The 24,723-nt window shown below is 55.6% G+C and overlaps 1 protein-coding gene across 5 annotated transcripts in view; it reads right to left on the bottom strand.

The window, feature by feature from the left end:
* The window catches only part of TAFA5 (TAFA chemokine like family member 5), a 211,337-nt gene that overhangs the window by 25,291 nt on the left and 161,323 nt on the right, over positions 1-24,723 (bottom strand). For 2 of the 5 annotated variants that reach the window (XM_082636088.1, XM_082636090.1), the window contains exon 3: positions 21,716-21,843. In XM_082636088.1, the coding sequence (XP_082492214.1) occupies positions 21,716-21,843 (128 nt within the window). Of the gene's footprint in view, positions 1-5,614; positions 5,850-11,611; positions 12,041-21,715; positions 21,844-24,723 lie in introns of those variants that run through there. The other 3 variants (XM_082636087.1, XM_082636089.1, XM_082636086.1) reach the window with 3 other exon arrangements.

Below are 24,723 nucleotides of genomic sequence, written 5' to 3'. Positions count from 1 at the left end.
CCACCATTGCCCCCCTCCCTACAGCCTGGGGTCTGTCACTGGTGAGATTTGGGGTCTTAGGAAGGACCCCATTGAGACAGGTCTGGGTTTGACCTGTCAGCTGGGCTCTTCCTGTTCTGCGGCCTCAGGAAAGGGGCTTGGCTGCCACAGCCTCAGTTTCCACATCCACTAAATGGGAGCCTGGAACGGGACCACCCAGGGGCACAGTTTCCCCCTTTTCACAGTAGAGGCTGTGAGCAGAGCATGGCTGCCGTCTGACAGCCTCACCCAGGACCACTGCATTTTTTTCTGCACGACGCCCGCATGTCTATAGAACTGGGGCCTGACGATGCTTTGTCTAGGCTCCTCTGGGTTTATAAGGCCTCTGAACAAATAAAGGGATACTGGTCTCCTAGCCCTAAATTAACTTATCAGCTCGTAATAGGATTTCACTGAGAATGGAGGTTTACTGAGGACATCCATTAGGTACTGCAAAGCCCCACTGCAGCCCAGGCCTTCTTCTCTCAGGAAAACACCCCTACACAGCCCAGAGCCCCCCCTCGAGCAGCCGTGGGTTTGTCCCCTGGCCGAGCAGCATGCCCACAGTGCACAGGGCAGCTAGCAAGATTATGGAAATAAACCACACGCCACGTGAGGACGGGCAAGCAAGATGAGATAAAGGATGCGGAGACAGACGACTCTCCAGACCTGGAAGGACTCTGCATTCACGCCGTCTCCTAAGTACCTATAAGTTCTGACTCCACTTTCTAAAAATGAAAGCAGAACACAGAGGTGGTGCCAATGCAAGAATGTCAGGGGGGACCCCAGCAGGGGAGCCATGCTAATGAAATGCAACATAGCCACGAGGTGACACCGGGGACAGAGTCCACAGGCCACCCTTAGAACTCACCCACCACCCAGGGTCAGGGCAAGGCCTGGCGAGGAGTGAGGTGACCTCTAGGGACAGTGAGCGACCTCCAAGGACAGCCGAAAGGAAACGGGCCTCAGTCCTATAGCATCAGGGACCTGAATTCTGCCATCAACCGAGCGAACCTGGGTGAGGCTCCTTCCTGGAGCCTCAGGTGAGACGCAGCCCGGCCCACACCTGGGTTTCTGCCCTGTGGGACCTGGGCCAAGACCCCGGCTATGCGGTGCTGGATGTCTGACTGCTGAGGTGTGAGATGGCAAAGGCTCTCCGTCACCAAATGCGCAGCAGCACAAAAAATTCATCCACCCCAAACCAGGCTCCTGGGCCCCAGCCCCACATAGGGGCCTCCAGCTCCATCTACCCCGAAGGCAGGTGGGTGCCTGAGTCCTGGGAGAGGGAAGTGGCTGAGAGCCCCACTCGGCCCGAGGGAGGCCGGCATCTTGGCAGCATCCTGTCCAGGTGCTGCCTGGCTCCCATGGGGAGGTGCCTCCACTGGACGGGGCCCCCAGGCTGAGACGAGCCCGTGCCCCTCACGGGTCACACTTGGTCCAGTCCAGCTCCACTCATGACCTTGATGCTGCCAGGGTCATGTCTCCCCGGCGGGCCAGCCTCAGCCCAGGCCACCTCCAGCTCTGCAGGGGGCTGCCCTCGACCTCCCCACGGGCTCAACTGCCCTGGGAACGGCTGGCTCGCCAGGCAGCTTTTCTAAAGGGAGTGAGGATGGTGCAGGCCGGCCTCGGATCCCTGTCTGCTTTGTCTCCTGGCAGAGTCAGCCTCTGACGTCCCATCCACCCCCTCTGCCAACCCCAGCAATTAGAGCCCGGCCGGCATCGCAGGATGATGGCCTTGGCCACCGCAGCTTGCGGCCGACCCACCGTCCCAAGTTCACAGGCGATGATGGGGTTGGGGTTGGGGGGGGTGGAGGTGTGTCCTCAGAGGTGTCATCAGACACGCTCTCCCCGACACCTGGCCATCCACAGCGGCGAGGGAGGCCCTGCGTGCCCGGGAAGCTCAGCGTCACACCCCTTCCCTGTGTCGCCTCCTGTGTCCACTTTCAGGGCCTGGGCAGGTCACCTGCTGGGCCCGGGCAGGTCACCTGCTGGGCCCAGGCAGGCTCTACACTGCCACACGTCGGCAGAGGGGGTGGTGGCCCCGCCAGGCTGCTGTCAGTCAGAGGAGTCCCAAGACCGGGCTGAGGACAAACCCTTTCTTGCTCAAATATCCATCCACATCCATCTGCTAACAGCGGCTTCATGGAGGGACAGCTCACAGCCCAGACCATGTGCCCTTCTACAGGGTCAAGTCAGTGGTTGTGCTCTATTGAGAGCTGTGCAACCATCACCACAGTCAACTTAGAACATTTCTATCCCCCCAAACTACACTCATCAGCAGTGACGTCCCCATCCCATCCCGGGAAATTCCCCAGGAGAGGATCCTGAGTCACGTGGTAGCTCCGTGTCTCACTTTTTGAGAAAATGCCAGACTGTTTTCCAAAGGGTCTGAAACATGCATTTCTTTGTTTGTTTTTTGCAGCACGCGGGCCTCTCACTGCTGTGGCCTCTCCTGTTGCAGAGCACAGGCTCCGGACGCGCAGGCTCAGCGGCCATGGCTCACGGGCCCAGCCACTCCGCGGCATGTGGGATCTTCCCAGACCAGGGTACGAACCCGTGTCCCCTGCATCAGCAGGCGGACTCTCAACCACTGCGCCACCAGGGAAGCCCTGAAACATGCATTTCTGATTCTCTTGATGACACACTGCCCAGCACTTTCCAGAAAGACTGGCAAATTCCCATGCTTATAACCAGTATCCTTCACGAGGCCTCAACATGAAGGTAAAGAAAATTGACACCAACCACGGCGAGTCCCAAGGAGCGGCGCCCATTCGTGTTTCAGCTGCTGATTCCCGACGGAGAATCTCTCGCCACACCTTGTCCCCACTTTATGTTTCAGGAACTTTCCACCCCTAGGCTGTGTGCCTTTTCGCCTACCTGCTGCCCCCAGCCCTGGGGTTAGAAACCAGCTCCTGCCAGGTGGGTCCCCCGACGCCCACCTTGCCATCTGCCTCTGTTCTCAGAAGGTGAGCTGGACTTTCACAAGTTTGGGATATCAAGGCAAGGCCAGGCTGCCCGTGAAGGCAGGCCTAGCGTGGGTCTCTCGGTCACTGGGTGGCCTGCAGAAGGCCTCAGTGTCCTCATCTGTAAAATGGGTGGTAACAGTGCACGGCCCACGGTGGCCATCAGCCTGAGCAGGTGGACCTGTGCTCGTGCTCAGAACAGCATAGGCGAGTGTCTTCGATCATCATTGATTCTTACTAGTTTCAGGCTGATGGACCGTTTCAGCACCCTTCCTCCCCCTGAACTCAAATGTCCACCTGGACTTGTCCTTAACCATCTCATGGTTTCATGTGTTGTATTTTATTCTGCAATCCCTAGGGAATTTAATTTGGAACACGGTGTGAGGTAAGGATCCAAGTTGAATTTCCCCCAAGTATGAAGCCGGTTTTCCCAGCATCTGCTGTTGGGGGCAGCCCCTTCCGCACTGTACCCCCAGTCCGTGCTCACCAATCTCCAGGTTCATCTCAGGACCACGTGGTCTGGTTCATGGGTCAGAAAGAGCAGCAGACGAGCCAACATCTTCTCTGGTTTTAATTGTATCCTGGGCTCTTTGCCAGACAGGGTCCGCTGTTAACTCAGGAGAGGGGTGAGGGGCAGAACCAAGCAGTGGCTGCATTGCCCAGTGTTGAGCTGCTCACAAAGCTCTCTTACCCCCTTGTCCATCCCCAGCAGGAGGTGGACACTGGGGCATGTCCCAAAGCCTTCCCACACACCGTGGAGGAGTCCCACCCAACGTAAAATGTGAAATCATTTTGTAATGTTCCAGAAAAACTCACTGGAGATTTGACTGAAACTGTATTAAATCTAAGCATCAAATTTGAAAGAACAGAAAACCTCATAACATTTAGACAATTCCCCACCTTATCAAAGTATGTGACATCTTTCTATTCATTTATTCAAGTCTTTTTAAGTCTCCCATGGGGAGGTTTTGCCATTATCTTCATAGGTGCCTTTTCTTACCAAAGTTATTCCGAGTTATTTTATGTTTTCTCCTGCTATTAACAGAGCTCTCCCCTCTCTCTTACTTTTATTTCACTTATTTATTGTAATTAAATCATTACACATACTTGCTTGGAGGTGAGAACACACAGGTTTTTGTCCAGTCTCTCTTCCATGAGCCAGCGGGCATGTTTCTTCCTTAAAGCTGCCTATAAATTTCACCTCCCGTTTTCACCTCCTAAATGACACTTGTGTTCAAGCTACTGCTGACTCCGTGCCCTGGCCCTCAGGGTTGATAAGCCTTTATTAATCTAGTCTAGGGTTGGCAAACTTGTGCTACCAAGGTCTAGGTAGTGTATATTTTCAGCTTTGTGGGCCATAAAAGTCTTTCTGCAAAGACTCAACTCTGCCATTGCAGTGTGAATGCATGCCTAGACAATATGTGAGTGAATAAGCAAGGCTGTGTGCCAATAAAGCTTTATTTAAAAAATAGGTGGGGGGCCAGATTTGGCGAGCAGGCGGTAGTCGGCCAACCTCTGATCTAGACCAGAGCTTGTTTGTGTCTATGAAAGCTTGCAGTTGAACACAAGTAGAGAAACTTCTATGTTCATAACTGGTCCAATTTAATAAATTCTCTAATTACTTTTCAAGGCATTTCAGGTGATTCTCCAGAGTTTTGGAAATACCTGTTTATTTACCTTCTGTAAGTAATAATGATTGCATTTTCTCATATCAAATAGTTGTGTGAGTTCATTTGCCAGAACTTCCAAAAAGTAACAAGTTCCCAGGTGACTGCAGGCTAGCCTCACGACAGCCAGCCTGGGCCTCAGCCCCGGTATGGACAGGGCGGGGTCCATCTTCAGTGCAATGGCAGCTTTGGTTTCGGGGGGACACTGGGTTCCAGGGAGGGCCCACCTTCTCTTCCAGGTTAGCCTGGAGGTCTGTGACCATCGTTCTTTTGATATTTTCTGAGGAATAAATACAGGGTCCGTCTGGTGCCTTTTTCAGCATCTTCTGAATCAGAACACACATTTTATTTGATCTCCTTATAGGGCTTTTCCTTCTACCTGATTCTGAAATATTAAAGTGTATTTACATTTCTTATATAAAGCTACTGTGTGGTGGCCTTTATTTTTTGGTTCTTTTAAAGGACTGCAGAAATCAGTCTGCTGTTATTTTATGCAGGTGTGGGTGACATATGTCCCAATCACTACTCCCACCAGGGGCAGGGAACCCAGAGATTTATCTGCATCCTGCAAACAATGCCAGGTCCTGGAGGGCCTCGGGGTGCTTTGCTGAAGGATTTCTGTGCCTGGCAGGGCTCCCAGCCCACAGCACAGACTCAAAAGTCTTTATTGAACAAAATGACTTTCTGGGTATTTTTCTATTTCCAGCATCAGGGATTCACTAGTTCCTAAAATGAACTGGGTAATTTTCCACATTTTCCAGTTGGCAGGGAAGAGACACCTGTACACTGAATGCTTTCAAGAACATGCCAGTTAAAACATCTCCGTCTGGAACTTTTACTGGAGAACATTAACATTTTTCTATGCCTTTGTTTTTGGTAGTCCCCCTTCCCCAGAAAATCATATCTTTAATCAAATTTCCATATGTAGTGATCAGTGGGCTAGCTATGCATGCACTCTTGAATAATTTGAGGCCGCATTGTAGGCTGATTTTCCCTTCTTCCTTTCAGAACTATTTTCTAACATAAAAAAAATCTACATGACAGAAGTAAAAATGCATTTTTATAGTTTTGCCAGAGATGCAACAATTAATTCCATGCCTTTAAAAAAATCATTAATATTTCTTTTTCATCTTTACACGTTTTCTCCAATCTTTTTGAAGGTGGCTTTTTCCATAGCTTGGGTTCTTCATTTTCGTTCTTTCTGAGTTAAAAATAAAGTTATTTAAGACACAAGTATACCGATGAGTCCATCCTTCCCCATACCCACAGGTGCACTACCTTATTCTCGTCACATTTTAAATGAGATTTAACTGTCAGTCAGATGCGTACACTGTATCGTCCAGTAAGTGCTGGCCCACGTGATGGTGTTAACGTTCTAACTCCGTCAACCTTACAGCAGCCCTAGGAAGCAGGGAATAGCATTTTGCCCATTTTATAGATGTGGAGACGGAGGCACAGAGAGCAAGGTCACGTGTTCCGAGTTAAGCAGATCACAATTGTTTTGCCCGGGAGCGGAGCTGGAAAGGCTGACCTCACACCTGCATGTGACTCGTGGGTCAGTCTGCATGTTTTATTTCATCCTTCAACCCACAAATTACAGGAAGCTTCTGGTTGCTAGGGTTAAGGTTATTATTTGGGTATAGTTTTAAATATATCGCGTTGTGGTTGGAAAAGAAAGTTGGCACATGCCTCCTCTTTGGTTAGTTAGTAACCTGGATTATGGATATTTTTGTAAATTTCATAAATAAGAGAAAATTAGAAGCAACCTATTTGTATGTTATAATGTTCACCATGTTGCTGCAAATTCAACCTTGGTCATTTCATTTTTCAAAAGATCTGTGTCCTGGTTCTTTTTATTGTTGTTACCAGTGGTGTTTACTTGACCTTAACACAGATTTAAGAGCTGTTTAAATTCCAACTAAAAATTGTGTTTCTGATCAATTTGTTTATTTGTACTTGGGTTTGCTTCCTGTAAACTTATGTTAATCAGTACATAAAGGTTTCTGTGATACTTCTACTAGTTTGAACTGTAATGGATCAGTATGTGTCAATAACTATATACACATCTTAAATGTATCAATATATGCCACCATATTGTTCCAATTTAATCATTTTACCTACTGATTTCCTTTCCATTTCATTTTCCTAGTAACTTTGTTTATTATTTGCTTTTAAACTTTTTGGTTTGTTTGTAGGAGTGCCCTTTGAAGGCAACACATATTTGACTATTTAAAAAACCTGATTTGATAGTCTCTGCCTTTTAGAAGAGAAGGCTAGCCCATTTACATTTATTGTCACCACTGAGGCTGCATTTCTGTCTTGATCAGCATGTTCCACACTGATTTCTGGTTCTGCTCCTTTCATGGTTCATTTCCTTACACACAGTTTTACTCGCTTTTTCTTCCATTGTAGTTTAGGAGAAATCACATTCTTGTTTCTATTAGTGGTGGCCTTTATGTTAATCAAATGCACTTTTAATGATTAAGTCATTTCCCTAGTGATGTAAGTTCCTTCTTTCCATGAAGAGACATTAAGTGACTCTTTTCTCCATCTGCAGCTGCCCCCCTGCAGCTGTTGTCAATTTAACCAGAAGTTACAAATCAGATTATACAAAAATATTCTTCACAACATACACAGTACATTAAATAACAGTGTTGTCAACTGCATAACCACAGTTACAGGAATAATTTATATCTAAGCTCTATGTAGTTAATTGGTATCTAGTCACCACTGATCTTCTTACATATGACCTATGACCTTTCCGAGGTCATCAGCCACTCATTCGTATTTCTTTGATTGGCTCCAGGGCATGTTTCATTGACTCTTTCAGGAAAGGTATGTGCGTGGTACACTTGCTAAATTCTTGCGAATTTAAAGCCATCCTGTTTACTCCCGGTGTCCAAAACAACAACCAGAAATAGGACTTAACTCACAAGTAAAAGTATTTTTTGACAAATCCCTGGAGATGGTCCTGTCCTTCACTCTGGTTCTGGGTCTCCTGGGTTCAGAGGCGGCTTGTCTGTGCCTTTGGAGGTCTATGGACTTGTCCTCGTGCCTTAATTTTTTTCTCCAGTACAACCTGGATGATTAGAGAGTTTTCCTTCACTCTTCCAATTCACAGATATTGCCATGGATGCTTGGGTCCCGGATGCTTTTATTCTGCTTTAATTGGGGGCTTTCCCTGGCTCAGGAAAGCTTCTGGGCAACTCTCTCTTTTCACCTTAACATGGTTATTCTTTGTTCTTGCCACGTGTCTCCCCGCAGTGGTGTCCACTTTCCCAGGTTGGATTTCTGTCCTCTGTCTTCTGTACTTATAACTTCTCCCTCTTTGGCTTCATTTCCTGGGTCTCCTATGAACTGCCTCTTGGTTTAAGGTTGGTTCACACCCCTGTGTTGATTCTCTGCAGTGACATGTCCATTATCTGCAGCTTCTGTACACATCTCAGTCCACTCTGATGTTTTGGGTCCCATTGAGTTCAGCCTCTATTTGGCCCTGCAAACCTTTGGACGTTTGCCTGCATTTCATCCCAGGCTGCCCTTCCTTCAGGCTTCTTGCTCTTGGGTCACAGAGGTCACAGCCTCTTTTATCTCTTTGATGCCAACAAGCAGACACTGACCAGAAGACTCACGTTTACTGCAGGGGTTATTTCCAGAGCTAACCCTCCCTTTAGGTCTTCAGAAAGTGTTCCTTTCCATAGAGAGTGTGCATTCTTGCAGAGGCTCCTGCTTATATTTTGGTTGTGACGCTTTTTTTATTCCCTTTTAAACAGACAGAGGCCAATCCTGGCCAGGAACGAGCCAGCAGGCTCAGGGGGAGGGAGTCTGCACCCTTCCTCTCAGTTCCAGGGGCTGTGGGAGGCTCCGCCTTACCCAGGCTGGCCCAGAAGTTTGGGGTGATGTGCAGAGACCCTTGATCTTCATGGGACCCAAAAGGCAGCTCCCAGTGGGGTCTGATCCCACCGGGGAGGTCAGGTTTTCTGTCTGAGCTGCAGAGTTTTAAGAACGGAAGACTGAGGGGGGACAACATGGCCTTGGTGAGCCCGTCATCTGGCTTCTCCTGCCCCAGGTGAGAGGCTCTTCCTGCTAACTCTGCCCCTTCCAGTGGAGCTCACCTCTGCGCTGGCATCTTTTCCTGGTCCTGCTAGAGCCGCGTATTCACAGAGTGAAGGGGCAACTGCGGTGCCGGGAGGCTCCACCTCTGCCTGATTGTTTTCTGACCACTGCAGGGGTCTCCAGGTCCGCAGGTTAGGTCCAGGCACCAGGAGGAGGCCCTGTGCTCTTTGTGTATCACACGAGGCCTTAGTCAGAGCAGGGGCTCAGAGGATAAAAAAGCAGGGGCATCCTAAGGTTTCTACCGTCCACTCTGGCTAAGCACCCAGAGGGGTTTTACCTGACCTCAGTGCACACTTCTCTTTTCTCCAAGTCATGATGCTATTGCCAGTTGTCCTTATTTTCAAAATCTTTTGAAATTGGAAGCTGGGCAGAGGCTGTTCAGCCAGTGTGATGAGTCTGTCACCACAGTAATCCAGAAAGCCATGGCCACTTCTCCACAGACTTGGCATGAGGACCAGACTCTTCCTCTCTCCTCCAAAGGTCCGGGAAGCATGCCATCCTCGGGGTGTGGATGGCAAAGGTCATGGGGAAGAGGGAAAATGCAGTTCTCCACTTGTCTGTTCCTCATCCATCACACGCCCATCTGTCGTATGAAACCCTGAAGCCACACGGCCATGACTGCACAAGGCCAGGTGCAGCCTGGACACGCAGAGTGGAGAGACCCCCCAGGGGGCCTGGGCGTCCCTGCTACAAGGCACCGAAGACCAGATAGGCAGGAGGGTTTCAGGAGGGAACGAGGGTGTGGCTTCATTCTGATGCAGCCATTGGGAACATGAGCACTCCAGAATATTCTGGAATGTGCCACAGGAGGAAAATCACCAGCCTTTCACCTACAGAGACTCCCCTGGGGTTTTAGAAATGCTTCCCATCCACTATTTCCCTTTCCCCAAACCCCAAGGACCTGTGAGGTCAGCCTGGGGTCACGCTTACCCCTTCCACAGATGAGGAAACTGAGGCTCTGAAAGGTGAAAGTGACTCCCTCAAGGCCAGCCACCCAAGTGTGCATTACACCTGTCAAGCCTGCAGGCGGCAGGGGCGGGGCAGGGGGCGGCCCTGTCCGGGGGCCCAGAGGACAGGGCTTGACAGAACAGGGCAGTGTGGGGAGGTGTGATCCCACACGGGTCCAGGTGAGCCTGAGATGACGTTCTGGTTGGGGGAGGAGGGGACCCAGGGTCAGAACTGCAGAGATGACAGTGCCGGCCTTGGTAACATCCTGGCACTTACATCACCGTGTATATCTCAGTTTAATGGGGAGTTGACATTTAAAGTGATTTAGATTGAGACACAAATCCTTCTGTTTCATTTTTCAAGACTGATCTTTAACAAATGTCTATGCCAAATGCCGTATTTCACACCCTCTGCAGCGCCCAGAAGCCATCAGAGCTGCTCTGTGGGCGGAGGGGCTGGGCTGGGGACCGTGGGTCACACCCGGACCGCAGCGAGAGGGCCGAGCAGCAAGACACAACCACAGAGAGAGGTTTGGGTGTCCAGACCCTGGGGCGTGAGGGGCAGGCTGGGGTGGGTGGAGCAGATGCCAGGGGCCCGTTGTTGTGAATCAGAGCCAGGACTGCACTGGGTTAGGAAGAATGTCACTGCCCTGATGATCTCTGCCGTGCTCATGCTGACTTAACTTCCATCTCAAATATACGATCTGCCTTTTCACAGTAAAAAAGCATCAGATTTACCTTTGTCTTTCATGAAAAAATAAATCACTAGGTAATAAAATGTCATGTGTAAGATTACAAGGACAAAGTAAACCAACAGGACAAAACCGTGTTTTCAACAGCTTTGCCAGTAGTTCTGCCCAATTAGTTCATGAAACGTGGAATCAACAAAGAGTATCAATTCAGACAGCTCTGCTGGAAACCGGGGATGACTGAACTTTGCGCATCCTTATCGAAGGCTCACGTTGACACGATGAGAACACACTGCATGCCTGCAGGACCACAGGGGGCTCCTGGCTGTGGCACAGGGCCGGGGGGAGGTGGTGGGCCCCGGACAGCCCTGGCCGGCGTGGCGGGCTGGCTGAAATGGACAGCGTGGTGGTAGCGATGTCTGCTCACTCTAGAATGGCTGCCCGGATCAACAACGCTGTTCTCTGAGGGTTCCCCCTATGGGGACACATACCCCATCGAAGGTGGGGCCCCAGGCTTCCCTTAGGACTGCTGAGATGTGGGACTATTTGGAATACTTGGATCCCAGGCACCCCCATCAGGCTGAGCTGTAGGACTTGGACACCTGGCCAGCATCCCCCTCACCGAGGTCCTGCAGAAAGCATTCTCTTCCATTTGGTCAGCAACTACTTGACCTCATGTGTTAAGTAATAGCCATCCTTGCGGCCCCCAAAGCGGCCCCTCCAGGGATTCTTAAGGCGTGCCTCCTGCCTCCCTCAGATCCGGAGGCCATGAGTGCTTCATCCGTGCATCCCAGCATCCCACATGGAGCCAAAAAGGATGGAGGGCAGGGGGGCGGGGGGGGAGCAGAGGGAAGGGGGAGCTGGCAATACTGATGTACTGATCATGTGACCCAGCTGCCCGTGCAGGGCCAAGGGGAAGGCCACCCCTAGGTACGGAAAAGCAGGTCAGAACTCAGCTGACCCTGACCCTGACCCTGACCTGGTCCTCTTGGCAGGCTGCCAGTCACCTCTGCGGTGTCAGGAACACCCGACCCCACTGTGGTGGCCCGTCCAGTGCCCACTGGCTTTCTCCACTGGACCCCTTTCCTCCTGTTTCAACCCTTGCCATTTAGAGATTTAAAATGATTCAAAGAACAACTGCTTTAAGGAAAATCGAGACCCATGCAGTACCATTACTGTAAACAGCTATCCACGTGTCATGCCTCATATAATGAAACTGGCCAGAAGTGCCAATGGCAATATTGTGGGTTTGGTCAAACCCGTTTTCTGTTTCCGGGCCCACTTCTGCCGAGAAAATGAAGAATGTCAGTGCTCGCGATGCGTCGGTGCCAGGCCGGCCATCTACGTCTGTGTTTACACACAGAATCTATTAAAATGTCCAGCTATTATGGCCGTGATGAACAGCAGTGATTCAAAAGAACACAACATTGATTGCAGACAGGTATCAGAGTCATGACAGGGTATTTTTCATTGCTTGTGAGGAAGAAAGAATCGGTGAGTGGCACGTACCAAGTTTCTCCTGGAGGAGGACCCACCATCCTCTGATTGCTCCACATGTTAATCCTAGAACCTCCTGCACAAAAGCCTCTCGCCCTTGGGAGGACGTTGTGGACACAGAGCATCCAGATCCCTCCCGGGTGGTCCTTGGAAGACAGATGGAGGGGCTGGCTTGGTTGGGGTCCACCCATCTCAGCCCCCTTCAGCGGTGAGAGGGGGCGGTCCTCCCATCCACAGTGCTCCTTCCAGGCTTTTCCTCTGCCCAGCCCTCCTGCTGAGCTCACCCCTGGGCTCCAGGGCCCTGCTCTCTGCCCCCAGTTCAGGCTCCGAGCACCATGCGGGCTCCAGCAAAACCCGCCATAAACACCATCCGATCAGATTCCAGAAGACAGACGGCAGCCTCCAAGCTCTGCCTGGGGGGCGACTCGGCCCCAGACCTCACAGTTTGGCCAGCTCCTCCTCTGTCCCTCCCATACCCTCAAGGGGCAGACGTGGCCCCGAGCCAGATACCCAGCGCAGAGCCGGCACCCAGAACCAGGAGGGACCACGTAAGTCAAGGACTCTCCCCGGAGAGATGGACCGGGCTGAGTCCCTGTTGCTCCCCGCTGGGCAGACAGCTTAGCAGATGACAGGAGGCTGTGGCCCCACCCTGTGCCATTCCTGCAGCCTCCTGGCCAGGGTCCCATGGGCATCATCTGTAGGAGGGGAAAGGCCTGGGCAGGGACTGGAAGCACAGACCCCGTGGGCCCTCTCAGGGCGGGAGATCCCAGCAGATCCTCAGGACTGTCCATCTCCTCTTCCCAAAGGAAACAGGAAAGACCGGCCAGAAGACAGCCGACCATGGCCTCTGATCAGTAGGGCACATACCACCTCATCCCAGCTCAGAATCAGTTTTCTTCTGTTGGTTTTCAGAGCAAGGAGTGGTAAGGGTCTGTAATAAACCCTTCTTTTTTTTTTTTTTTTTTTTTTTTGCGGTACGCAGGCCTCTCACTGTTGTGGCCTCTCCCGTTGCGGAGCACAGGCTCTGGACACTCAGGCTCAGCGGCCATGGCTCACGGGCCCAGGCGCTCCAAGGTGTGTGGGATCTTCCCGGACCGGGGCATGAACCCGTGTCCCCTGCATCGGCAGGCGGACTCTCAACCACTGTGCAACCAGGGAAGCCCTGTAATAAACCCTTCTGATTGCTGGGATGGCTCATTCGTTTGTGAGCAGAGAGGAACCAAACACCCCACAAATGTCCCCAGGGAGCCCTGGCCTTCCCCCCACCTGGTGTCGGGATAGTCCGGCAGAGAGGCTGGGGACCCCCAAAGCCCTGGGTCACGAAATGGACTGAGCGTGTGTTCTTCCACACTGGGGACGGAGCCCACGGTTCCCGGGGCCCAGGGGAGGGCTGGCCTGAGCCAAAAGTGGACGGACGGCCAGATGGTGGAGGAGAGAAGGCCTTCGGCTGTGACATGAGTGAGGCCTGGAGGACGCTGGTCAGGGGGAATGACAAACCGCACCAAAGGCTCCCCGAAGTCCTGGCCCTGGGGGAGGAGGCCCTGCCACCTTGGCCATGGAAGGAGCCACGTTCCCAGAGAAAGACAGAAGGACTCCCACGAGGGACAGCAAAGTGGGGGCGAGTCACCCCAGACACCGCAGAGCATCAGAAAGGCTGCAGGAGCTCCTGGGTGACCGCAGGCCTGGGAGGGAGCCTGGCAGGGTCAGGGGGCACCCTGTGGAGCCAAGGGGAACCCAGAGCCGGCCGGGCTAAGCTCTGGGAGAAAGAGAAAGCACGGGCTCCCTGGTGAGGCTGGGAAGGGGGCAAAGGGCGCACAGTGGGCCCCGCCGGACCTAAGCCGCATCCTCCCCTCATCGGCCACGCGGCGTCGGCCACCCAGCAGCGGATCTCACCCACCAGGACACCTCTGAGCTCCCCTCCAGGACCACAGCCCCTACCCTCCCTGCTTGGGGACCCACACAAACTGCCTCCATGCGGATGCTGGGGGCCCACCACGTGGACCCCTTTGTCCTCAGTGAGTCCTGGCCCTTCCGACCTGAGTGCGGCCCTGGCCTACTGCGTGTGGGCCAGGAGGGGTCAGGCCGGGGTCACCAGTCCTCCTGACCCCCGCCTCTCCTCACACCCTGCACCCGCCGTGTGCAGCTGTGTCCCCTCCCTGGTACTGCAGGCACGTCAGGGTCCCCCCGCTCCTGCCGAGGCCTCAGCATCTCACCTGCAGCCCTGCCCGGCCTCAGAGAGTGACCTGAACTCCATGCCCAAGCCCATCCCGGTGCCTCGAGAGCCACTCAGAAGCCGCTCAGGATGGACTCACACCTCGTACGGCCCCTGGGTGACGCCTTGGCCCCTGAACTCGTAAGGGCCGGCGCCTTGGGAGCTGGCCGTAGACAGGTCCTGGCTTCTGGCTAGGTCAGCTCCCTGGGAAGTGGTACCGATGACCCACGTGAGCTCTGCGAGGAAGGGTGTGTGTCCATCGCGCGAGGGGCCAGACCTCCCCGAGGGCAGCCACAGTGCCCAACAGGTGACAGGGCGTGAGATCTTGATACACCCGCAGGGCTGCATCAGACCCAAGGCTCCCAGACATTCCCTGTAGTAGCCTGGGATGATTTCTCTTTTTGTGTTCCTGGGGAAGCTTCAGGGTATCCCACTGCCTGACTCCTCTGCATTTGGGGTTTGCCCACAACTTTCGGGGAGCATCCATCAGGAGCCCCTCACTGCCCCTCCCTCGAGGAGCCCTCTGTGGAGCCCGTCCTGCCAGCGGGGGCTGTGCGGGGGCTGCACTGGGGGCCGCTCGGCTTCCCGCGCTCACTTCCTCCTCATCCCTCTGGACCACTGCATGCATAGCCTCCTGAGGATGGGGCGCCCAGAGTGGGGAGCAGGGCCACGGCTGCCTGACCCCGGGAGGACCGTCCCAGTAACTGATTTTAGGCTGGTGGACCCCTACCCCCATGGACGGTTGGGCTGGCGTGGAATTCCAATGCATCCCAACTCTGGAAGGCCAGGGCTGCTGTTTTCTGGCTTGGAGCGCTTCAGCTGAGAAGCCAGATACACTCTGATGTCTGAGCCTTTGTATGTGACCTATTTTTTCCCTCTGAGTTTTTACAATGTTGTTTTCATCTCCAGCGGCCTGAAATTTCATGCTGATGCGCCTCAGGATGGGTCTTTCTTCATTCATTTCTGGCCCGTGGTGAGTCCTTGCACACAGGAAACCCGGGCTTTGAGTCCTGGGAATTTCTTTAGAAAATATGTCTTTGATAATTCCTTCTTCACTGGTCTCTATTTTTGGATCTTATATTCTTTAGACCTCCTGAATCGGTCTTCTAATCTGTTTTTTCTTTTCCTTTCCTACTTCCTACTTCTTTTTTTAAGTTCTGCTCCTGGCTTTTTGAGATTTCCTCAATTTTATGTCCCAAACATTTGCTGGAGTTTTAACAAATTCTGTTACACACACACATACTCATACAGGTACGTATTAAGTCTGCAAAGATACATACACACATCACGTGTGTGTGCATGTGTGTAATTTCCAGAAGCACTTTCTTGTCTTCTTACAGCTCTTGAAATAAGTCTTCCTTCAAGGAAGCTACTGCCTTGAGACAAGCAGCCCCCGACTCTGGGTGGGAGGTGGGGGTGAAAGTGGCCTTGGCCAGCGAGCCTGGTGGGCTTGCCGTGCATCTCCGTGTCTGTGCCACCTCCTCTCTGCTGCCTCTGCTGCTCTGTCCCCTGTAAGCTCCTAACCCCTTTCCTTAGGTTTGTGTTTGTTTGTCATCTCTCTCCTCCCACCAGACGAAGATCCTGATGCTAGAAGCCCGGCGGGGGGATGGGGGGCTTCAGACCCCAGCTCACAGCGCCCAGGTTCTGCATCAGGCTTGCTTGGTAGGCTAGCGGGAAACCGCCCCCCAAATTCTTGTCCACCTGAAACCTCAGAATATGACCTTCTTCGGAATTGGGTCTTTGAAGATGCAATTAGTTAAGGACCTTGAGATGATATCATCCCTCATGTAGGGCGGGCCCTAAATGAGATGCTGGCATCTCTGTAAGAGGAAAGAGGGAAGTTCAGATGCCCAGGGAGGAAGCCGGAGGCCAAGCCTGGCGGGACGTGACCACAGCCCAGGAGCCCCCAGGACGGCAGGCAAACCCCAGAGGCTGGAAGAGGCAGGAAGGACCCTCCCCGAGGATGCAGAGGGAGTGCGGCCGCACTGACCCCTTGATCTTGGACCTCTGGCCTCCACACTGCGAGGGGGTGATTTTTGTTGCTGGAAGTCACCCAGTGTGTGGTCACTTGCTACAGCAGCTGTGGGAAGCTCAGAGCCTAAGTTTCTCGGTAAAGAAACCCCCGTGTCCTGACTGCACCCTCTGGGAGTCATGGGTCTCACATCTCGGGACTTGGGTTTCTCTCCATCTCCGGGTTTTCAGGAAGTTCCCCTACACTTGGCGTTGGCCTTATGGGGTCCAGAGTTGCGCAGGTGTGACTCCTCCCTGGCGTGAGCCTCTGGGGGCTCCAGGCTCCTGCAGGGCACACAGGGGGCCCCAGCCATGGTCTGGGTTGGGAGGACTTGGGAGCCCTCCTGCGGCCTTTCCACCGGCCCCCCGTCAGCTCCGCCTCCACTCCACACGCAGGGGGCCTGCGCCCCGACTCCTGAGTCCTGGGGTCTGAGCGTGACCCTGCCGCTCCCCTGGGGTTCAGTTCCCCGTGACCTGCCAAGTGCAGCTGCCTCTCCCGTTTGGCTTTGCTGTTGCCTCCTCTCCTGTTCACTCCCTGCACGTCCCCACCACATCCAGTGGTTTCCAGGGGGCAGAAGTGGGAAGCGTGTATTCTGTTCTTTACACCTGGGAGCCTGGTACAAGCGCCTGAAAAGTGCCCCCTGACTTCCCTTCGAGAACCTGAGCCCCAGCATGAGGGGTCCAGTGCTCGGGGCCCCAGGGGCTCCTCCTTCTGTGTGTCCAGCCCTGGGTGGGCACCTGGCACAAGGACCCTGGCTAAAGCATGGAGGCCTGAGCCACGTGCTGGGCGAGCTCCTTGGACAGAAGGCCCCGGCCAGTCTTTCTCAGGAATCTCGGTGGGAGGGGCCCACACCGGACACACACAAGGCCCTTGGGTAGTACATTTTGAATCCGGGAGCCTCCAGGTTCCCAGGGGCCTCCAGGTCAGACCTAGGACTCCTCCCTCCTGAAGCTCCAAGCTTCCTGGGTGGGGCGGTGCTGGGTCTGCGGGGGCAGCCCGGATGAGGCCGGCCGGCCCTGGGACAGTGAGGATGGACAACCAGAAGGGGCACTGCACCCTCCCCACCCCCTGCCCCATACTGGGCTGGCTCTTCAATCCTGGACCAGCCACGTGGAGGATGGATGCTCGGCACGGATGAGCGACAGTAAGAGCCGCCTGGGCCTGGATGCCATGTGGGTCGGTGTGTGCAGTGCACGCTGGCCTGAGTGCCAGGCTGCCCGGCCCAAGCACAGCCAGTTCACGACAAGATGACGGAGGCAGGGGTGATGAGCCGCAGGCCTCCAGGCTTCAGGCAGAGCTGGGCACTCCTCCGTCCCTCCGGGGCCTAAGGGAGCCCCCCGGGTGCCCGTCCACACCTCGCTGCTGCGCACTCCCAGGTCCAGGACACCTGGGCCTGGGCAGAATTTGGACTTCCTGGGGCAAAGGTGATCAGAGGCAGCTCCTGGGAAAGAGCTTTTGTTGTCCTGAATTTCCATGACATCCAAGGTCCTGGAGTAGATTGTACAGACACCCCCCAGAATACCCCTTGCCCCCGTCGGTGGTGTGTCCACGCAGCACAGAATTAAAACGTGGGACTTAATTGTTCATCTGAGAGACGGATTCAACCAGCTGGTTTGTTCTGGTCTAGGAGGTGTTCATTATAGCAGCTACTGTGGAGCATCTTTAACACAGAAGCACTGCACGTGGCAGATGGAGCATGTATCCAACTGTCCTGAGTGCCACTAAAGCCCGGGTGCCGCCCCAGCTGCTCACATCTGGACAGAAGCCGAGGGTGGGCAGGACGGCACTCCACTCGCGGGGCCTCACGCCTACCTGGGGCCTGGCCTCTTCCTTCCCCTCTGCCTGCCCAGTCAGCCCTGCTCTAAGGGGCTGTGAGGGGGCTGAGGAGGGGATGCTGTCTGCAACCTTGGGGAGGGCCTGTGATGTCCACCTGCTCAACTTGCCCAGTGCAGACCAACGTCACAGGCAGACCTTAGAACAGGGATCGCCGGAGCCACAGACCCCAGGTCCCCCCCACCCCACCCCAGCCCCAAGTACCTCCGGGATGCCGGGTCCCCAGCTCTTCACTGCAACCTGTTCTGGTACCCGCACGACCTCACCTTGTGACCCTGTGTGCGCTTCACGAAGCAGCTTTCACCCTCAAGACACAGATGCGCCCGAATGTTTTTATTCTGTTTCTTCCTCCTTCTTTTAAATGCTGATCATGAGCCACTAAATTAATTTCACGACCCACTAATGGGGTGACGACCTGCACTTTGAAAAGAGGTGATCTAAGAAATGCAAACGTCAGCATGTGCCCGGGGTCTGGGCTCTGCTAATCAATTAATCAATTTATCACATGGATGTACGGGAGCCCTGAATAAGGGGACGCGGCTGGCGGGGCCACAAGGCCTGCACCTGCCCTCAGGCAGCTCATGGTTTGCTGGGGACACAGAGAAGGGAGCAGCCACGGCCCATGCAGAGAAGGGGGTGGGGCGTGACCAGGCAGGGGGGTTGTGACAGCCACTTCCGGACATGGCCCTGGCTGCAGGGGCGCTGGGCTGAGACCCTGGCACCTGGGATGAATTAGCAGTCACGTGGCCAAGCAATCCTGAGTTGTCTTACAGCCCCCCTCACGGAAAACCAATTTATGCTAAAATGTGAAACTCCACAGTGCTAATCTGCCATCTGTAAGAGGCCCGAGATGCAATCGTGGAAGGGGATTACGTGCTCCAATTATAAGGTGTTTGGGTCAAGAGCTCAAGTAAGCTTTCTTTTTTTTCTTTTTTTTGCGGTACGCGGACTTCTCACTGTTGTGGCCTCTCCCGTTGTGGAGCACAGGCTCGGGACGCGCAGGCTCAGCGGCCATGGCTCACGGGCCCAGCCGCTCCGCGGCATGTGGGATCTTCCCGGACCGAGGCACGAACCCATGTCCCCTGCATCGGCAGATGGACTCTGAACCACTGTGCCACCAGGGAAGCCCCTCAAGTAAGCTTTTAAGAAAGCTTTGAAAATAGGTCTCCGCATGCAGGCCAGGGTCACCTCTGCAGACACTTGGGATGATGACAGAGCTCGCTGGTCCCCTAGGGTCATCTCAGCGGGATCTGCCAATCCAAGCACCCGGGGCCCACCTCCCTGGTGGGGATGTGACCCTGCGGGCCAGCACATAGGCAGGAGGTCACTGTCACCGAACACGTCCGGCCACTCGGCCGTGTCTCCAAGCATGAGCGCCTCCCGCCGGGGTAGTGGAGGGGCCCTGACCTGCCCCTGGTGTGGCGGGGCCTTCCTGCCTGGACCATGGGCTTCTCCTGATGCACCTGTTCCAGCAGGAGGCGCCCTCCAGGGCGGGCTGATCTCAGGATGCGCGCATCAGAGACTGTCTTCTCACCCGGAAGACGCGTGGGCCTTCTGCAGCGCCAAGGCCGCGTCTGAGTTGGGCAGACCCAGCAGATTCAAGCCCCACCTCCACGGCCCACTGACCCCCGGCCGTGGCCTCCCTCAGCCAGCCCAGCTGCAGTTTTCATGTCTGGAAACCCGAGGTGATGGTTCTGAGCTCTGAGACCTGTGAGCCCGAAGGGAACGACTGTCTGCACCTTCTCAGCAAAGGTCTTAGAGCAACTTAAGCACCTGAGGCTGTGCCTGCAGGGAGAGGGCGCTAGGGCTGCTGAAGGGGTGCCCTTTGCATGTAGAGGCCCCCCCAGAACCTCTGAGGGGTGGGGGCGCAGGGCGCCGGGAGCCGAGACGGGCTCGGGGGCTTGACGGGAGGAGACGCCCCAATTCACCACAAGGAGACTGAGGGGTGCTGCCTGGGGCCACGCGACCTGGAGGGCAGGCCTGACCCCGCAGCCATGCACAGCCAGGCCCGCCACGGAGGGCGGGTGGCCCAGAGTGCCCTCCAAGCCTCACCTCCTGTGGGTGTTCATTCAAAAGACCCCCGACGCAGCGCCTCCCACACCAGGGCTGGCCCGGGCCCCCTGCGCATCCACACGCTGACCCTGGGCCCCACAGATCTGGGGACAGTGGCCCCAGGGGTCCAGGGGTCTGCTTGTCCCCCAGTCTCCACCTTTCGGGAAACCTCGAAAGGTCAGCTGCTTCCTAGACGGTCGGGGAGGCAGCGGCCCCACCTCAGAGGCCCTTCCGCTCCCGGAGCAGTGAGGCAGGTGGCAGGTGATGAGCTGGCACGCCTGCACACTTGCCAGGTGTGATGACAGATCCCTCGCTTCCGTGCTGCACGTGGATGAACAAGCACGGCGGATGCTCAGACAAGCGCACAGCTGCGGCTTCAACGACTGGAGACCTGGGGGCGCTCGCTGCAGCCCAGCCCAGCCCAACGCTCCTTGTGGGCGGCCCTGCTCGGGACGGGCGCCAGGCCTGCAAGGGGAGGCCGCAGGCAGGGCCCCCCTGCCTGAACTCCCGCCAACACAAGAGGCCTCCGAGACATCTGATGGGCTGCCTGGGTGCAGCCGGGGGCCCGCGTCTCCGCTTGACAGCCCCGTCCTCAGAATGTGCCACCAGAGGCCTGGCTTGTCCCCACCCGACCTCCCTGCCGGTGATGGGACCAGGGTGTCCGTGTCTCATCTCGGAACAGCTACACCTAAGTGGCCTCTTAAGGACGTTGCTGAAACAGCCCATCTGACTTCTCCAGCGGAGGTTGCAAAGGCAGGAAGAGGTGGGTTTTCCTCTAGACTAATTCCTGAGGGGCCATGGGCCCTGCTTCTCTGCCGTGGATGCCAGGGGAGAACTTCCAGATCCTTCCACGAGACCCCAGACCTCCCTGACATAACGTCCCCCAGCATCGAGGCGGGAATTTTGGCCAGGAGCCATAGCCCACCCCAGTCTTCCGCTGTCTACATCAACCTCACGAGGAAGAGCCGGATGAGAGGTGTTAATTGGCTGGCAAAGTCCAACACTGTGTGGGCCCAGCATACGGAGCACCAGAGCCATCCCCGTGGCTCCGGCCGGGCGGCCCCGCTCCCCTGGCCCACACCATCCCAGCCTGTGCTTAATGAGTTTTCCTTCGGGAAAGGAATCTCAGAGCAAACAACCCCAAAGCCACTTTGCCACTCTCTGCCTCCCAGTCTGCGGGAGACCAGCCTGGGGAGCCCAGAGTCTACAACTGTCCCTCCCGGTGGCATCCAGGAGGGACAGAGGCACCCTCAGGGGCTCTCGGGGTCTCTGCTCCAAACGGCCACCATGCCTGCCTGGTGGGGGGAGGGGATGGCCTGGATGAGGCCCACGGCCTCTCCCCAATCCTTTTTCTTTAAAGGCCCTTCGTTCTGAAGCCCTTCTGTGGGTTCTAACCTTCCCTCCAGCCTGGAGCTGGGAGTACATCGCCCAGAAACAGGACAACTTCACCGGCAATCTCGTGTGGGCTGACCGGCCTGGAGGGGGTTCTGTCCAGCCTCTCGGGCCGCTGGGCACTCAGTGACCATGTGATGGGTCTGAGCAGCCCGGGGACAGACTGATCCGGCTGCAGAGCAGGGAGGTTCTGGAGGAGGGGGTGCTGGCAGCCTGTCTGTCTGTCCTGTCATCACGGGTGTAGGGTGTACCCCTGCCCCAGTGTGCTCTGCTGCCTAAGGCTCCCGCACCCCCAGCACAGCCGGGGCGCCGCGTACGTACCGTGGTGGTCTTTATCCGTCCGCCGGGCTGCGTGCACGTCCAGCCTGACCGGTTGATCAACAAGTCACAGCCTTCCCCCTCCAGACAAGGGAGCATGTCACACCACTGCTTTGTTTTGATAATTCGTGCTGCGGAGAGAAGAGAGAGCTGTCAGCACTGGCCGGGGGCATGAGCGGTACCTACGCAGCCCGATTCCCAGTACCAGAATTCAGGGATGGGACGGTCCAGTGGGCAGCGCCTGGTATCAATCAGGGTGGCCTGGCCAGACTGCTGCCCCCTCCCTGGCCTTGCAGTCAATCACTCACTGCCCACCACCAGCTCTGCCATTGGCCACTCAGTAAGTAGTGACTGAGGGCACTGGGGACAGTTTCAAGGACCTCCCTTCCCGGAGGCAACAATGTACTTCTCTCCTTTGTCTGGAATCTACATGAGAGCCAGGAAAGACAGCAGCGGGTGGGGGTGGGAGGAGGTCTCCCAGTCAGGACCCCCCTCAGATGCAGTGGGGACTGCCCGTCTGCAGGCCGGAATCCTGGGGCCTGGGTGGGTGCTGGGAGGGAGGTGGGCAGGGGGAGGGTGGGGACTCAGCAGATCATACGGAGGCCACGGCCCTCCCGGGGCCTCATCCACAAAGGGGAACCCCCACCGAGGACGTTCCAGGGATGGTGACATCAGGACTCGAGTCCTTGTCATTGTCAGATGGGGTGGGGAAGGTGGACCCCGTGGCCGCTAAGCACTCATGACTCCAAACCCACGCTTCCAGGCAGAAGGGGCCTGCGTCTCTCTCTTCCTGGGAAACCCACCACCTTTCTGTGGCAGTGGTGGGAGGGCCTAGGAAGCCATCTGTGATGGAGACCCTGGAAGGAGGGACTTTGTGATGGAGAGAACACCGACGGTATGCATGGAACTGTTCAAGGAACCTGGGAACTACGGGTCGTTTTGAATTAGGACAGAGTGATGCGCGTCCTTCTTAAAGCAGGTTCGACTGCCCTGGTGGCTGCAGCGGCCCCCATGGCCCCACCCTGCTCTTCCTGCATCTTGAAATTCTTAATAACTTTTAAAAGACCCCAGCATTTCCACTTTGCATGCGGGCCGCCTATCATGCCACCAGTCCTGCAGGCAGTGACTGTCCCTACAAAGGCAATAGGGGACCTGGGCCTTGGGGCCCCTGCAGGGGTGGGTGAGTCAGTGAGTCTTAACAAAGGGTGGACTGGGAGGTGGCCTGGAAAACAGACAAGGATGGCATCCCAGGTGACCTCTTGATGCCAATTCTGACAAACAAGCAGGAGCTGCCTGAGCACAGCGGGATGTCCTGGGATCGATTGGTGGTGCCTGCCAAGGGCACAGCAGAGGGCCCTGTGGGTAGTGTGCTGCTCACCTGGACCCACACCAAGCACCTCTCTACCCACAGCCAGCTGGTCATCCTGAGACCAGCTCCTTTCTAGGCCGAGCTACGGACGGAATTGTGACCCCCACCCCCTGCAGTCACAGGGTGAAGTCCTGACCCCAGAGTGGCTGGACTTGGAAACAGGGCCTTTACAGAAGTACCTGAGGTTAAATGAGGTCATAAGGGTGGGGCCTCACCCCACAGCATTGGTGCCCTTATAGGAACTGACCTCAGAGAGCTCAGCCTCTCCCACGTGGGACACAGCACAGGCGGCCGTCTGTGGGCCAGGAGGGGGTCCCCACCAGTCAGCCGCACCTGCATCGCAGCCTCCTCGCCTCTGGACTTTGAGAAAATGAATTTCTGCTGTTCAAGGCCTACAGCCTATGGTGCTTTGTGACCCCAGCCTAAGCTAAGACGGCCCGGGAGACCTCACAGTGCGGAAATGCCCCGCAGCCAACTGAAGTCAGAGTGGAAAAACACTCCAGCTGAGCGTCAGCGTGGTTCCCACAGAAGAGGAGACGCGGCTCTGCTCTCATGGCAGGCATGGGGGACGGGCCGTCTCACTGCCCAGAAACGTCTCTAGGCCACGGCAGGCCCGGCTCCAGCCGCACCTCGTGCTCCACGCAGCCCTCCCAGGACATGCGGGCCACAGGCGGCTGCATTCCCCAGCACATCCCCTCGGGACTCTTTTCCTCATCTGCTCATCGTTCCCACAGAAGTCCCAGGAGCAGCCCCGCCGTCCCTGGTGCACCATTTTGGTGACAGTAAATGACAACACAAAAACCTCGTCACACACCAACAAATGTAAACCGTAAACCCATGAGGAAGCAACAGGATTGAAATACACACCCTGCCAATCCCCGGAAACCCTATGTGCATGGCTTAGAGACGGTCCTGACGAATTAGAGAAAGAAGGGAGGGTTTCTCAGGGATCAACCAGGACAGACGGCGTGGGAGGAGGCTCAAGAGTGGCTAAAAAAAATCTGGACCTGTGCTCCTGTCTGTCTCCTGGGCCACACCCAGGGGAACGCTGTCAGTGTACTGTGCCTGTCACCACGGAGGGGGTACCCAGACCCCAGCTGTGCTCAGGGGGCGGAGCCAAGAGCAGGAACTTGGCCTTCTCAGGTGATAGACCTGCCCTCAACTGCAAGAGGGAAATGCAGTTCTGGAGGCAGGGAGGCCGAGACGAGGCCCCATACAGAGAGACTGGAGCCATCCAGAAGGGCATTGGCCCAGACCAGCGGGGCAGGGCAGCATGGGCAACGTCAGAGGACTGGTTCTGATACCCACGCTTCCCTGGCTAGCCTGCAGGACCAGACAACAGAGGAGGGATGGGTTCAATCCTGCACTGCTGTGCCAGCAGAGGACCTCGAGCCAGCAGTGCTTCCCGTGGGCTCCGTCCTCCCCGGGAAGCTTGGTGACCAAGGGGACAGAGGAGAAGCTGCAAGTGGAGTACCTGGCCCAGGGCTTGGCCAGACCATGTGTAAAACACACACCCTTCATGGTCAGGTGAGGACAGAAGCCACTCTTGGCCGCTGACCATGGGGCTGGAGACGGTAGACGGACACAGGCAGAGACCGAGCCAGCCTCCAAGCATCCAAGGGGCTGGGACGCCTGCTGGTCT

This window comes from Mesoplodon mirus (genome assembly GCF_964341445.2).
Source record: "Mesoplodon mirus genome assembly, chromosome: 11".
Lineage (NCBI taxonomy): Eukaryota > Metazoa > Chordata > Mammalia > Artiodactyla > Ziphiidae > Mesoplodon > Mesoplodon mirus.
Note: the sequence above shows the minus strand (reverse complement) of the source record. Positions and strands in the feature narration are given on the sequence as shown.